The sequence below is a fragment of the Diorhabda carinulata genome, chromosome 6, assembly GCF_026250575.1.
Source record: "Diorhabda carinulata isolate Delta chromosome 6, icDioCari1.1, whole genome shotgun sequence".
Classification (NCBI taxonomy): domain Eukaryota; kingdom Metazoa; phylum Arthropoda; class Insecta; order Coleoptera; family Chrysomelidae; genus Diorhabda; species Diorhabda carinulata.
The window spans coordinates 5,840,232-5,853,360 of record NC_079465.1 but is presented as its reverse complement, the minus strand read 5'-3'; the positions used below and the strand labels follow the sequence as shown (position 1 = coordinate 5,853,360).

The following is a 13,129-nucleotide window of genomic DNA, read 5'->3' as shown; positions in this document are numbered from 1 at the left end:
ACCTGGAGCCCTCTTCAAGACCAAAAAGCTTTATTCTCCACAAGATGGTCGACTCAATAAAGAAGAATGCAGTTCGACTTATGGGCGATCCAGAATTGACTAGAAACTTGGACAGCTTAGAGCACAGAAGAAAGGTTGTCGACCTGACTCTGTCACCATTAATACCACGGCAAATGCTCTTATGATCTGTCCAACATAATTCAGCCTAGAGTAGTTTCAACAATACCTACTCGACAGGCTCATCAACACCGAGTTCGTCTGCAGATTCCCAGAACTTCAATTTATCGGGACTAATTTTTTTGGAAAAGTAAAAGCCTGTGGAAACAGCTACCAAGACACGTCTTTCTCGAGCACTATAACCTATAGAAGTTCAGGTTTTACTCACTCTTTGCATTTGTTTGCTTCTTACATAAAAAGTCCTATTCTGTTGTCTAATTCCCATCTTCAGTTCCCATGCAATATTTTTGATGGTCTGCTAAGTGCTTTTACATTTTAGTCGTCCTCATTATTCTTTTAGTTGTTGTTGTTTCGGCTCTAATTTTCATTGCATACGGGAGAATAGGTCTCATACATACTTTGCAGATTCTCGTCTTACTTTATATACCCATCATATTATCCCTATCAAATATCTGCTGACTCTTACATGTTTCATCCTGCTACTCCAAGGTAATAAAAATTAGTTGTTTAGTTTATCATGTTATTGTTTATAGCTAGATGACATCTAATAAGATCTTCGACTTAGACCAGTGATCTAGTTTTCTTAGTTGTGATGGTTATATTATATTCATCTGCTATCGGTTATCTCCATTTTCCGCTACTTCATCATTCGCATAACATAATATATAGCTTGCGTTGATTTTGTTCATGATTTTCATGATTCTGTTCAAGATAATATGGGATAGTGTAGTGCTAAGCCATATCCCGGCCATTATCCTTCTTTCTTTACACAGCTCTGTTCTGTTTTTATCCCTGTTATACATATATTGTTCACTTTTTAGATAATAATCGAAAGGCGTATAAGTAAACTGCATTTTTCATTATTATTTCAAAGCCTTAAGGTTTGATCTATTGTTTCGATGAAAAAGTAGATTCAAGAAAATCTCATCTCTATTATTTTCAAGTCTAAATGCAAATATTTATGATTGACCTCTTATATTCCTGGTCATCCGGCCTGACTCTCGTTCATTTAATTAATAAAGCTTATTGAAAGCAAAAAGGAAAACAAGGAAAAATCAGATAATACCCTATAGCTATACAATATGTATCTACTTTGTTTTTCATTTCCTCTTGGATGTAATACAGTATGTTCTGAAAGCGGAGTATATGGGATGCACCGTTATTCCAATGAAAGTTATTTATTTAAGTCTATTATAAAAAGCTGATATGATTAATTGTGATTTAACGAAATGTTATCAATAATCAATTTTGGTGGTATTGATAATACTTGCCAAACTTTAGCGTTCATAACTTCTGATCCGTTCTTACATCAAAACAATTATTAATCCTCATGTCACATTGATAACCTATAAGTTATAGACTCATGCTTGAAACTGACAAGTCTTAACCTATTGAATAAAATACTAAAATTTTGGAAATACTTCTTTTTAGCTTCATACACTTTTCCCAGCGATGTTCAAGTTTTATACCCTTTTATGATAAGACTCGTCAAGACTCCTCAAAATAGCTAATAACGGCCGACATTACCTCTTCATTGTTGGAGAATCTTTAAACAACGAACAATTTTCCCAATTCTGGGAACGTAAAATAGTCCAAGGGGGCTAAATCTGGCGAATAGGGTGCATAAGGTAGCAATTCAAACTCTAATGCATCAATTTTGGATATTGCATTAACGGATGTGTGAGCTAGTTCATTATCTTGATGAAACAACACTTTCTTCTTAGCCAATTGAATCCGTTTTTGCTTGACTTCTTTTCTTAAGCGTTGCAATGAGTTCGCATAATATTCGCCGATGATAGTTTCTCCTTTTTCAAGATAGTCAATGAAAATTATCCCACGCGCATCCCAGTAAACTGAAGCCATGACCTTGTCTGCAGATGGAACGGTCCTTGCCTCGTTTGGAGCCGATCCCTTTTCAGTCTATTGTTTTGTTTGTTCTTTTGTCTTGGGTGTAAAGTGATGGACCCACTTCTAATTCATGGTTATGAAACGATGAAAAAATTCGGCTTTATTTTTGTGAAACTGCACTTTTGGAAATGCCTACTATGTCTGCTAGCTCGCGCCCTTCCAGTTGGCTATCATCTAGTACCACTTTGTGAGTTGATAACGAAGGAGTAGTCTCATCTAGAGTAGAATCTATTTCAGCTTCTATATAATGTATCAAATAACGATAACCAATTTTTATCATGTTTACTAATCTACTGAAAACGTTCACTATTGATGGCTACCAAACAACTTATTTAAGCTATGCTATATATAATGTGTACTTTCTAATACTCGAACAGTGGTATTTTTCAAGCCATCAGCGCCATCTCTAGTTCAGACGATTCTCATATCTAATCGAATTTTCAATGTTATTCTCAAGTTGCAATTTATCTAGAATAATATCAGCGATATGGAATTTATCTAGTCTAGTCCACGATAAATGATAAACAACATTTTAACCAGATGGAAACTAACTGATTCTTGATTTGGAAGTAAGTTTATAATAAAATGAGAGATAATGATACGATGTAAAGAAATATAGGAAATAATTTTCAATAGAAAAGAAGACAAAGAGATAATACACAGCGCGTTCTAACAATATCTGATCAAGAATTCAGTATCATATGATTATAACAAAACGTCAAAGTTATAACTTAGAGACTAATAAAAACTATTCTGATGTTTTTTATTAAATGAGTTGCAACATTAATATGAGTGAGATTCTTGTTATATGAAATCTATTGAAAAAAGATGAAACTTTTATATGTATGCTATTAATCTTTGTCGCAGAGCCACTGGGTATTTGTCACTGTCTAGTGGTACACTAGCTTTATCTCAAACGGCGACTAAGAAACTTTTGTTTCTCATTAATAGCTGCAGATAGTGGTGTCTCACAGTCATCTCTTAAATACTGATAAATAAGTTTAAACTTCTGAGACGGAATGGGCTATTTGTAAACATAAGACTTTCCCGACGCTCTAGGATGAATAAGATCTTAGATATGGGAGTTAGAGGTTCTGGTAACAAACTTTAGCTTTTGTTGTGAAATTTGGATTATTGGCATCGTGACGAACTATAGTGTGGACAATACTCTGTGAATATCAGGAACTTTTCAAGTAGAAAGGTTGAGATAAGTTGATCAATTCAGTTCACTCAATCAATATTTACCGATGAATTAACTGACATGATTCCAATCAAAAACATATTCTTTGTTTTTTCAATTTTTCATAACAATTGAATTTAGAATGTGATTCTCAAGTTTCAATGTTCGGTAATAAATAAAAAAATTATAAAACAATTTATTGAAATCACCGAATTTCAGAAAGACGACCTAGACTATATTATTAACTCAGAAATTTAGAAATGTTAATTAAGAACAAGGTGGTGAATATTCTATAACAAAAATGCAAATAAGTATAACGCAGCCATTTAAATATAATCTAACATGAAACATTAACTTATGGATGTACATTTTGTAGCTGCTACTCCCAATACTCACTTTGCTTTAGACAGCGAAAAGAGTTCATTGTATTTTGTTTTTGAGGGGCATTAGAGAAATCTTAGGTTAGATATGATTTTGAAAACAACTACACAAATTTTGATCTCATTACAGTGGTCAGAAAAAATTAACCTAAGCACAAATATGACAATGTACAAAGTCATAGTGGAACCTTTTAATGTATATATAAAATATAGATGGTGTGGAAATGGACTACTTAAGAAGATTGTGCAGGATATTCAAAACAGAGCATATATAGAATAAAGATATATGACGAAGAATAGGTTGAGTATACACGACTTCAGAGAGAATAGAGACTAAGCAACTGCTCTGGTACGGACATGTGATGAGGATGAAGCAGAACAGGTGACTAAAACAAGCATTGATGTATCAGCCGCAGAATAGAAAAAGACGAGAAAGACCCCAAAGGACCTGGAAGAGAGGAATTGAATAGACCATGCATCGTTACAAATTGCTCAACAGACAGTAGCATCTATTAAACATTCAACTTTTTTGCCGGATTGGGCCATGAACTTTCTACAATATCATCAGTCTTCTTTCAACCGCAGAGTAGAAAGAGAGGAGGAAGACCCCCAAGAACCTGAAAGGAAGGGATTGAACAAAATATGTAAGACAGAGCTATTCAGGAAAACGAGTGGATAGATAGAAAAGTGAAATTTAGATAATTGTACAGCAAAACAAAGAAAATTTGGGATGTACTACCTATGTGTTGGGCTTAGACTGTATTATTCTTTGTCTTCAGCCATTTAACTAATTAACTAGCTCACCATGTTATAGGAATACTGAAGAAACCCTGTAACACCGACTAGTTGAAATGATTAAAGGCTAAAAAATTTTCTTGGAATATGGAATAAGCCGTTGCTGGTAAATTAAGAGGGTTTGAAAAACTTCCTCTCAAATTTTGAGGATAGGCGGTATCTAGTAGTATAGGAGGCGAGAAGGGCTTTGCTTGATTTGATAGTGCAAATCACGTATCGGGCCTTCAGGTTAGTTAAACGGCTCCAAACTAGTTTTAAGTCTATACATGAACGGTGCTGGAGCTGGAGCTGAGAAGGAACTTATTCTGGAACTACCTTAGTATTGTTTTCATGGGAGGGATTCTGATTGAGAGTTGGTCGGATTCCCTAATAAACTCACTGGGAACTGATACCACATGAATATGATTCTAATGCACCGTTGGCTCTGCGCCCAGGTTTATATTAACTAAAGTAAAACAGAAATAAAGAGAGGGTGGGTGGTTTATGTAGATTACAACAGGAAAGATTAATAATATTTATGATAATAATATTTCTAGGTTAGTTTTTCATTCCTAACGTTCACAAACGTGAACGTTTGAGTTATATGTATGGATATAATATTTATACATATCAAGTGAAATGGTGGAGTTACCTACAGATACTTTTGTTTCAATTTTCAGTCCCACCATCACATCCTTTTTTATAAATAATGATGTATAATTGGTAATAGAAAAAATTTGAATTGAATGAACTCATTACAAAAACGATAACGACAAAACAACTTTTTGCAATATATTCGTCATTTTATGTCTAGGTTAGTAATATACAGAAAAGAAAGGAAAAAATTAATTGTAACCGATACTTCTACTAAATTTATAATTAAATATATTATTATTTTGGTGAATAATCCATCAAATTATTTGTACTTAATTGTTGACGTCTGCTCAAAAATGAACTACTTTCCAGAATTATTGAGCTGTCAAGTTCATTCAATATAATGAGTCATGGATTTATCTCCAAATATTCACTAACAAAACTTCAACTAGTTGATTGTAAAATGTCAATTCGTATTCTCTAATGAGAATCAAGATCAAAATGTCGAAGACGAGAAAGAAAATAGGAACTGAATGGAAGCGAAGAATGTATTGTGATTACAGAAAGAAATATGAAATCCTCACAGATGTATAAAGATCAAATTGTGTTTTCTGTCAAAGAGGAAATTTGAAATATATCATAACTTATTCAACTAATAGATAGATCCGTACTATTTTCTCGTCCTACTTTGATTTACTACAGCCTATTGACTACAAACGAGAAGTTATTGTTGAGCAGACTTTAACAATTTCATCAATGATTAAAAAATGAAATTGATGCGCTTTTCGCAACTCTGCAATGTACCAGAATTTTGTATCCTCTTAAACAACTTAGAGCCATAGCTCAAATAATATAGGAGGGAACGGAAATTGGTTTAATTAATATCCTAAAAGAAGCGAAAGTGCTCACAACAAAGTCACTAAGTTCACTACTAAGTGATACTGAATTGGTGATTTTGAAATCACTAAAGGTCTACTAAATCTAGTAAATTCAGTCTTAAGATTAAATTTATTCAGAAGATATCCATATGTTCCTCATTATACGCACCTGTTAAGTTTAAACTTGTACAGACTGGACGATCCGCTTCCTCCATTATCCACACTAGATGCTTGCACTTTCGGCTTGTAAGTGCGTCTGGTGAAACCGCTGTTACTGGCCGTCGTAGCTTCACTACTACTAGCAACTCTGCTAGTCTTCGTTCTTCGATTGGACGAAAATTTTTTGCCTGATGCGGTGGTCGGTAGATCTTCGCTATTTAGAGACGGTTTGGATGTAGTAGTTGCTTTTCGATTTCTATTTCTTCTATTTTTTGGTACTTGACTGTTTGTGGTTGTGTGGTGTCTACATATTTACAAGTGTTAGTGCAGGTACATGCTTGTTTTAGGTAACATGCTGTTCGAACCATTGAATAAATATATTTACAAAAAGTTGTGGGAAATATGACATGCAAAACAAATATGTGATATCTATATCGAATCTGATTTATACATGCAAACGTTATATTGAGTGTATAAATCAGACATCAGTTGTGATTGGGGACTTCGTACGTGATAATCATTTGAACTATTTACTTGCTTTTTTTGTTTCTAGTTTTCTGTTTGTCTGAACCATACGATACCTTCAAACTTGATGATTAAAGGTTCATTATGAATATATTTATATAAGCAACCTAATAATCGCCATCTATATACCTTGTGCCAAAAATTAAGAATACGATAAAGTGATTATCACAATTAATTAATATACGACTTCGATTGAAGGATAACATTAGCCTACAACACATTCTTGAAATCTTCAATATGCATTTTGCTTGAAATCTGATCTTTCGCTAACCGATAAACTTCTAATGATTTTGCGTTTTACTGTGTCAAATTTTAACAATTCAGCATATAGCCGCTTTAGATAGATTGAGAAGAGGTTGCACTAAGAAGATTATATAGATTTAATTAAGCATATACCTAATATAAAACCTGATGGTGCTTTAATCTCTGATTGTACTTTTGGTTTTTATAGAGAAACTGAAGAAGAATTTGAAGAAATTCTATGATCATTTCTTTTTTGCCTATAATTAAATTGAAAAAACTCATAAGAGGTACAAAGATAATGTTCTAGCAGAAATTAAACAATATAGTTATGTATTTCAACATTTTTTTTATCAGGTTGATATATTTTCTTTTTTCATCTACAAGTAGAAACGAATAGTAGGCTATTAAGTACATAGCCCTATGAAGCCACCATTAAAAGAAATATGGGTGTTGAATTTAGCTTTTAGGATGAAAACTCCTCATTTCAAAGAGTTTATCTTGTGGTGTTGATATATCAGAAGTACTTTGATGAAGACGCGGTTGCCGTTTTTCTACATCTTCTCGAAATTGCTCTCCCCATGACTGTCACTTTGTTTTTCTTTCACATGTTCTTCTCCTTCCCAGAACTATGATGATATTTTTATCAATTCTGATAAAAACTTCACTTAGTATTTTAGTCAACGTGATCCCTGTATAATTTGCATCATTTTTTTTAATTTTGCAAAATTATTTGCCTCTTTACTTAACGTATAATTGTCACAGTTGAAGCATTTTTCGGAAAATCGCGTATAATATGCAATAATTAATGCTTCAAAAAAGTTACGTATATCCGAATAAAGCAGTACTGCAAAACATTGCATCTTACACGATACTTTCTTGAATAGTACTGTTGTTGATGTTTATTTTTAAATTCTGTTTCCAAGAGTTTGATAACATATTTCTATATTTGGATAACTCCCTCCCCAGTGGCACCAAGTAACAGTCTCAGTACTTTTTTAGTAAAACCGAAGTATCATAATTTCCAATTTTTTTAAACCTACCTGAATCGACTCTTTTACATCATTGGTTTCCTATAAACAATATATCATTTGTCGTACCCCTGGATATGCAACGATAAGATTTATTTATATTCTAGAAACTTCCAAAAAACATGCAAAATCTGCAACCGATACATGCTCATGCTAAGAAATCAGTGATTTTGGGAATATTTTTCAATCATAGTGGAATTATTGACATAAAGAAAAGTGTAATGAAATAAAATTCGTTGCATGATGACATGAAAAATACCCCAATATGCTCTTCAACCACATACAGATCAAATAGTAGATTAAATATTATAGAACTGAATGAAATAGAATATTTCAAATTGAAATATTATTCTTTTACGTGCTCAACTCTTCGTAGTTGTTTTTATTCGAACTATACGATGATATAAATCCAATTATAAAACTAATAACGTTTCAAATCTATAAATTCTATCTATTCGACAAAAAACAAGAGTACTTTTATTATAAATCTGTTTATTTGATACTAGAATTAAAACTTATATCGTTTCATACAAGACGACAAGCTTTTATCGTTTTGTTTTTGTTTTTGTGATAATAACAATGCCTTGTTTGTACTAAGTAAATGTTGTGGAACTTCAATTCTGTACAACATTTTTTAATATTTAGCTGACTCTTCCAATTTACACCTTATATTATATATAACAAATGCTGAACTTAATAGTTTTCCAAAAAAACCATTTATCTACTATACACTTTTGGGGAATTGAATATTTAGCAGCCTCATTTATCATAATGTGGTCACAATTATGCGAGAATAATATATTTAATGTTGTGCTTATGTTTCAAAATAAATAGAGGGGTTTTCACACCTCGTATATGTTGAATACATTAAACATAATATAGTTAATGGAATAGCAGTATAAATACTTTCGTTTATTCATACCAGTCGCACTGCCCACGTATTATTTCCAGGGTGGGAAAAACATTATGGCAGCTTCTAGACCAAAATATTCCGGAGGGAAATTGGCCTCTCGGCTAGATCTCCTGGCGAAGGATAGTCTGGAGGATCTTCCAGGTAAAACAAACTTTGAGATTGATTTCTGCAATATACGACGTCTTAACACGATTATAAACGCTGTACACAAACATCTGCAGTATAAGAGACGTCATATTCTGGCTCTAAAAGAAACGACAGGGACGACATATCTTGCTAGCGGAAAAAGAATCTTGAGCCTCCGGAATTCGATGTAATGTGGTTTGAAACAAATTTTCTATACAGACCTCCTAGTGATTTTGTTATCGCTAGTGACTTTGATGTTCATCACATCAGCTGGTTGAATTTTTCCAACAGAACTGACGACGAGGGGTGGGAAGCTGAAGATTTTGCCAACAGTCACGGACTAACCCTACTTATCAATGAAGCAACCAGAGTTTCATCGAGATTGTGGCTTTCCTAGCCACGTAGACCTCTTTCTAATAATAGACACTGATCTATACAACGTCATTTACATGCACTACTCGGACCATCATATCAGAAACTAATTTCAGCAACATGCAATCCAAACTCAGGATCCACCTAGACCACGTTAAAGTACTAACTGATTTCCTTTTTATGTCTCCTTTAAATTTTGTTTACTTCAATTCCAATGACACTTCAGTGTGTGCAAACGAGATTTCGAGTAATACCTGCAAGCAGACCATGGATTCTTGCAAGGAACGATATAATAAATGGAAAACAAACTTCTCAATGGCTCAAATAGGTCAAGGTCTTTCTGGTCTATAAAGAAATCAGTCGGCTAAGGCTTTATAAATCAAAAAGTCTAATAAGAGAAGATGGGTCAATATAAGTGACCGCAAAGGAGAAGGCGGCTTTATTTGATCGCTTGTTTTCTCCAAATTTAACCTTTGATTGTCGGAAAAAACTACTGCTCACCTTGCCTGTAGTTGGTACATCTATGCCAGAAATAAAAATTCAACACATGTAGCAAATATTCTCAAAACTTGAACATCTTACTAACACTACAAATTCTCTTCCAAGCTATCCAACATAGGTAATCCCGCCTAGAGCAGTTGCAAAACTTACTCGAAAGGTAGATGTTTCTCATTGTCGCCGAGTTCACGTGCAGACACCCAGAACAATTCAACGGTATTCATTTCTTTGGAGAAGTATAAGCCTGTGGAATTAGCTACCAAGACACGTCTTTTTCGAACAGTACAATCTACACAAATCCAAGATCAATATACTCAGGCATCTTCGCTTGTAAAAGGGTTTACCCTTTTTGTTCTTGCTGTTTACACAAAAAATGCTTCACTCGAAGGAATCAATTAACAATTTCTATTCCGAATATTTTGTGGAGACAATTACATCTATGTTTTTATCGTGGAGTTGTTACAGATCAAGATTCATATGTAAAAAAAATTTTGCTTCACTTTCTAGATCATGGAATTCGATGAACCAATTTTTCTACCTGACTAGTTATGTTAACATTATTAATGTACAGATCTGGTTCTCAGGAAAACCACACGGAATGGTTCAAATGCAATGATACTCCCCTAAATTTATTGTTTTTTGTGCAATATTCCGTCGGAAATTTGATGAGCTTTCCTTTTTTGGTGAAGCCATTGAATCTGTTACTCTTTGTTTCGATAATTTACGGCTACGGCTATGAGGATATACGCGAAAACCTGGATCAGAGAACGTTTTTCAGCAAGACAGTGTGTCACCTCACTGACAAAACATCTAAAAGCAGATTAACGTCATTTTATCCAACCGCCATGAAAAATTTATTGACCGGGATTGTTTCTTATGGTCTACATGATCACCCGATCTAACATCGGGTATAATTGAAATTGTAAGGTGTTTAAACGCTATTAATTTTGAAATACATTGTATTATACTCATATATAACATTTCCACTTGTGAAAGTGATTATTTGAGATGATGATTCTATTTGACAATCATTTTTTCTTTCTTCACGTATTATCAACATATTTGATGTGAAATAATTTTTTCATATTCTAAATTTGTTTTGAAAAATTTCAATTCACAGCAAGAGAATGTTTTCACCTTCCAAAGTTGCTGAGTAATGTTTTTTAAGAATGATAACTTCATAAATCGTACTTGATAGAAACATATAGAATCCGTATAAGAGTTAAATATATAGTGTACGTTAAACGAAATCCAAGAAACTCAATTAAAATTAATTGCTGCCTCGATGAAATTACTTACTTGGAGTTCCTGACGTTTTGTGATTGACTCCGATTTTTCTGAGATTTCTTGTAATTGGGCTGTGGAGTGATGATATCCGGTCGTTCGTTCTCGTCTTCAGAAACGGCGATGGATTCCTTGTGTCTATTTTTGAATCTTTTGTAAGCACTTCCGCCACTTGGAGACTTCCTAGAGGTCTTTATAGAATTTTCAACCGGTAGAGCAGATGTCGCTTCATTATAGCTAGCAGCTGGAGTGGGATCAATTTGTCTCTGCTTGTTCCCATGTCCTAACGAAGGTGCAGCAGTTTTCAATATTCGAAGACTTTGTGTCGGGTTGATTTTTCTTGAGGTGCTTTGCAGTACTTGAGCATATTTTCCTGAAATATAAAGGATTATATGAAATGAACCGATCATATTCCATTCCTGAGGTAATTCTATGATATTCTCAGTATAATTTAGAGTTTTGTTGTGCATAAATACAGATATGATGTCCAATTTATTTTTGCTCTGTATTGAAAAATTCTGATTTATCGGGAAATTCTTTAATGAAAAGAGATTTTGGTATCGATGTTTGGTATTTTGAAGTATAGTATTCACGCGATAATTTGCTCACGGTAATTACAACTTTGTCTTTTGCGTTTATTCCTTTTTGATTTCCAGTTTCAGACATGATATTTTACTTCACATTCGGCTATAGCTCGGGAAATGGTCCGGCGTGAAATATTTTAGTTTTGGAAAGTGCGAGCTATACCAGGTTTAGGGATTTGTCTAATCAAATTATAAATGATCGTTTTACCAACTAATGGCAAGAATATAAACGGTTTTTTAAAAGCCAATTTGATATTGTATTATTACAACCTATTTTGAAACTTCAAATGGAAATAATACTATAATTTTTTTTAGGAATAGTATAATTTTCTCATTTTTATGCTACAAGTCACACACGTCTTCGAATTTCAATAGAAATGATGAATGGTATTGTAAAAATTATATTCTACACGAAAAAATCGAAATTTATTGGAACTTTCATTCAAATCTTTTCATTTTATTTTGAATATTTTTCCACCGCAAATCCGTTTTCCATCATTAATTTTTTCAGTGGGGAACATCAGCTCCAGACGGCTACGAAGACGCCTCTTCATTAATGTTTACGGATAGCGTCTCGACGTTGACGTTCACTAGGTATGGTGGCGTTCATTTCCGGTCTCTAATGAAGGTATCGCATTTTTCAATATTCACAAATTCCATTTTGTGGCGAGCTCTCTAATTGATTTGAGATTTCTCGTTAGAAGAAGGAAGTTGGAAGGAAAACATTTTGATGGTTCATTTTTATTTGCTTTAAGTGTGAATTCTCTTTGTGTAGACGTGTTAGCAGATATCATTGGAAAACATTTACGTATTGGAATCGTTATCAGAAACGTAGGATAAAGAATAAAGAATTCACAAATGTTTTATACTGAATTTTCTCAATCACAGTGGTTATACTAATAAAGAGAGATAATTTTATCATCCCCTTTCCATAGTTATTTTGGTAAGATCGTGGAAAGTCACAGTAATTTCAGCTCCTGTAGCATCCTCCTATTATTATTCAAAATGAATATTCAACGGAACTTCACGATTATATTACCGAAAAAAATGATAAAAACTGTATTGTGTTTTCTGTTGCGCTAATTTTATATTATCTGATATCTGTATTTTGCGCTTTACGCTCTGAAGTAGGACGTTAGTCCCAATTCAATTTTTTTATAGTTTTCAAGGAATTTCTATTATCTTCAAAAGCCGATTTCTCTTTTTATAATCGATTATATTTCTTGGACTCGAACGACGTTCGAAAGTAGTAATAAGCAAAGTTGGCAGATTTCCAGTGCAATTGCTTTAGTAATTTCAGTAAAGAGACGAGAAAAACATTTGTTCTTCTAAGTGAAGTACGCTCTACGAAGAAGTTTAATGAGATTTGTTGAATGGCAGCTTTTTTTCGTGCAATTATTTTTCATATTTTATTTATTGGAAAAAAATAGTTTGATTGTTCGTTGGAATTTCCATGTTCTTTGTTCTACATAATTTACGAGGCAGTTATTGTTAATTGGTGGATGG

At 33.4% G+C, this 13,129-nt stretch overlaps 1 protein-coding gene across 2 annotated transcripts in view; it reads right to left on the bottom strand.

Annotated features, from left to right (window-relative positions):
• Nucleotides 1-13,129, bottom strand: part of LOC130895396 (uncharacterized) — a 279,662-nt gene that overhangs the window by 14,568 nt on the left and 251,965 nt on the right. For both annotated transcript variants that reach the window (XM_057802646.1, XM_057802647.1), the window contains 2 exons: nt 11,055-11,412; nt 6,061-6,354 (listed from right to left, as the gene is read on the bottom strand). In XM_057802646.1, coding sequence (XP_057658629.1) covers nt 6,061-6,354; nt 11,055-11,412 — 652 coding nt within the window. The remainder of the gene's footprint in view (nt 1-6,060; nt 6,355-11,054; nt 11,413-13,129) is intronic.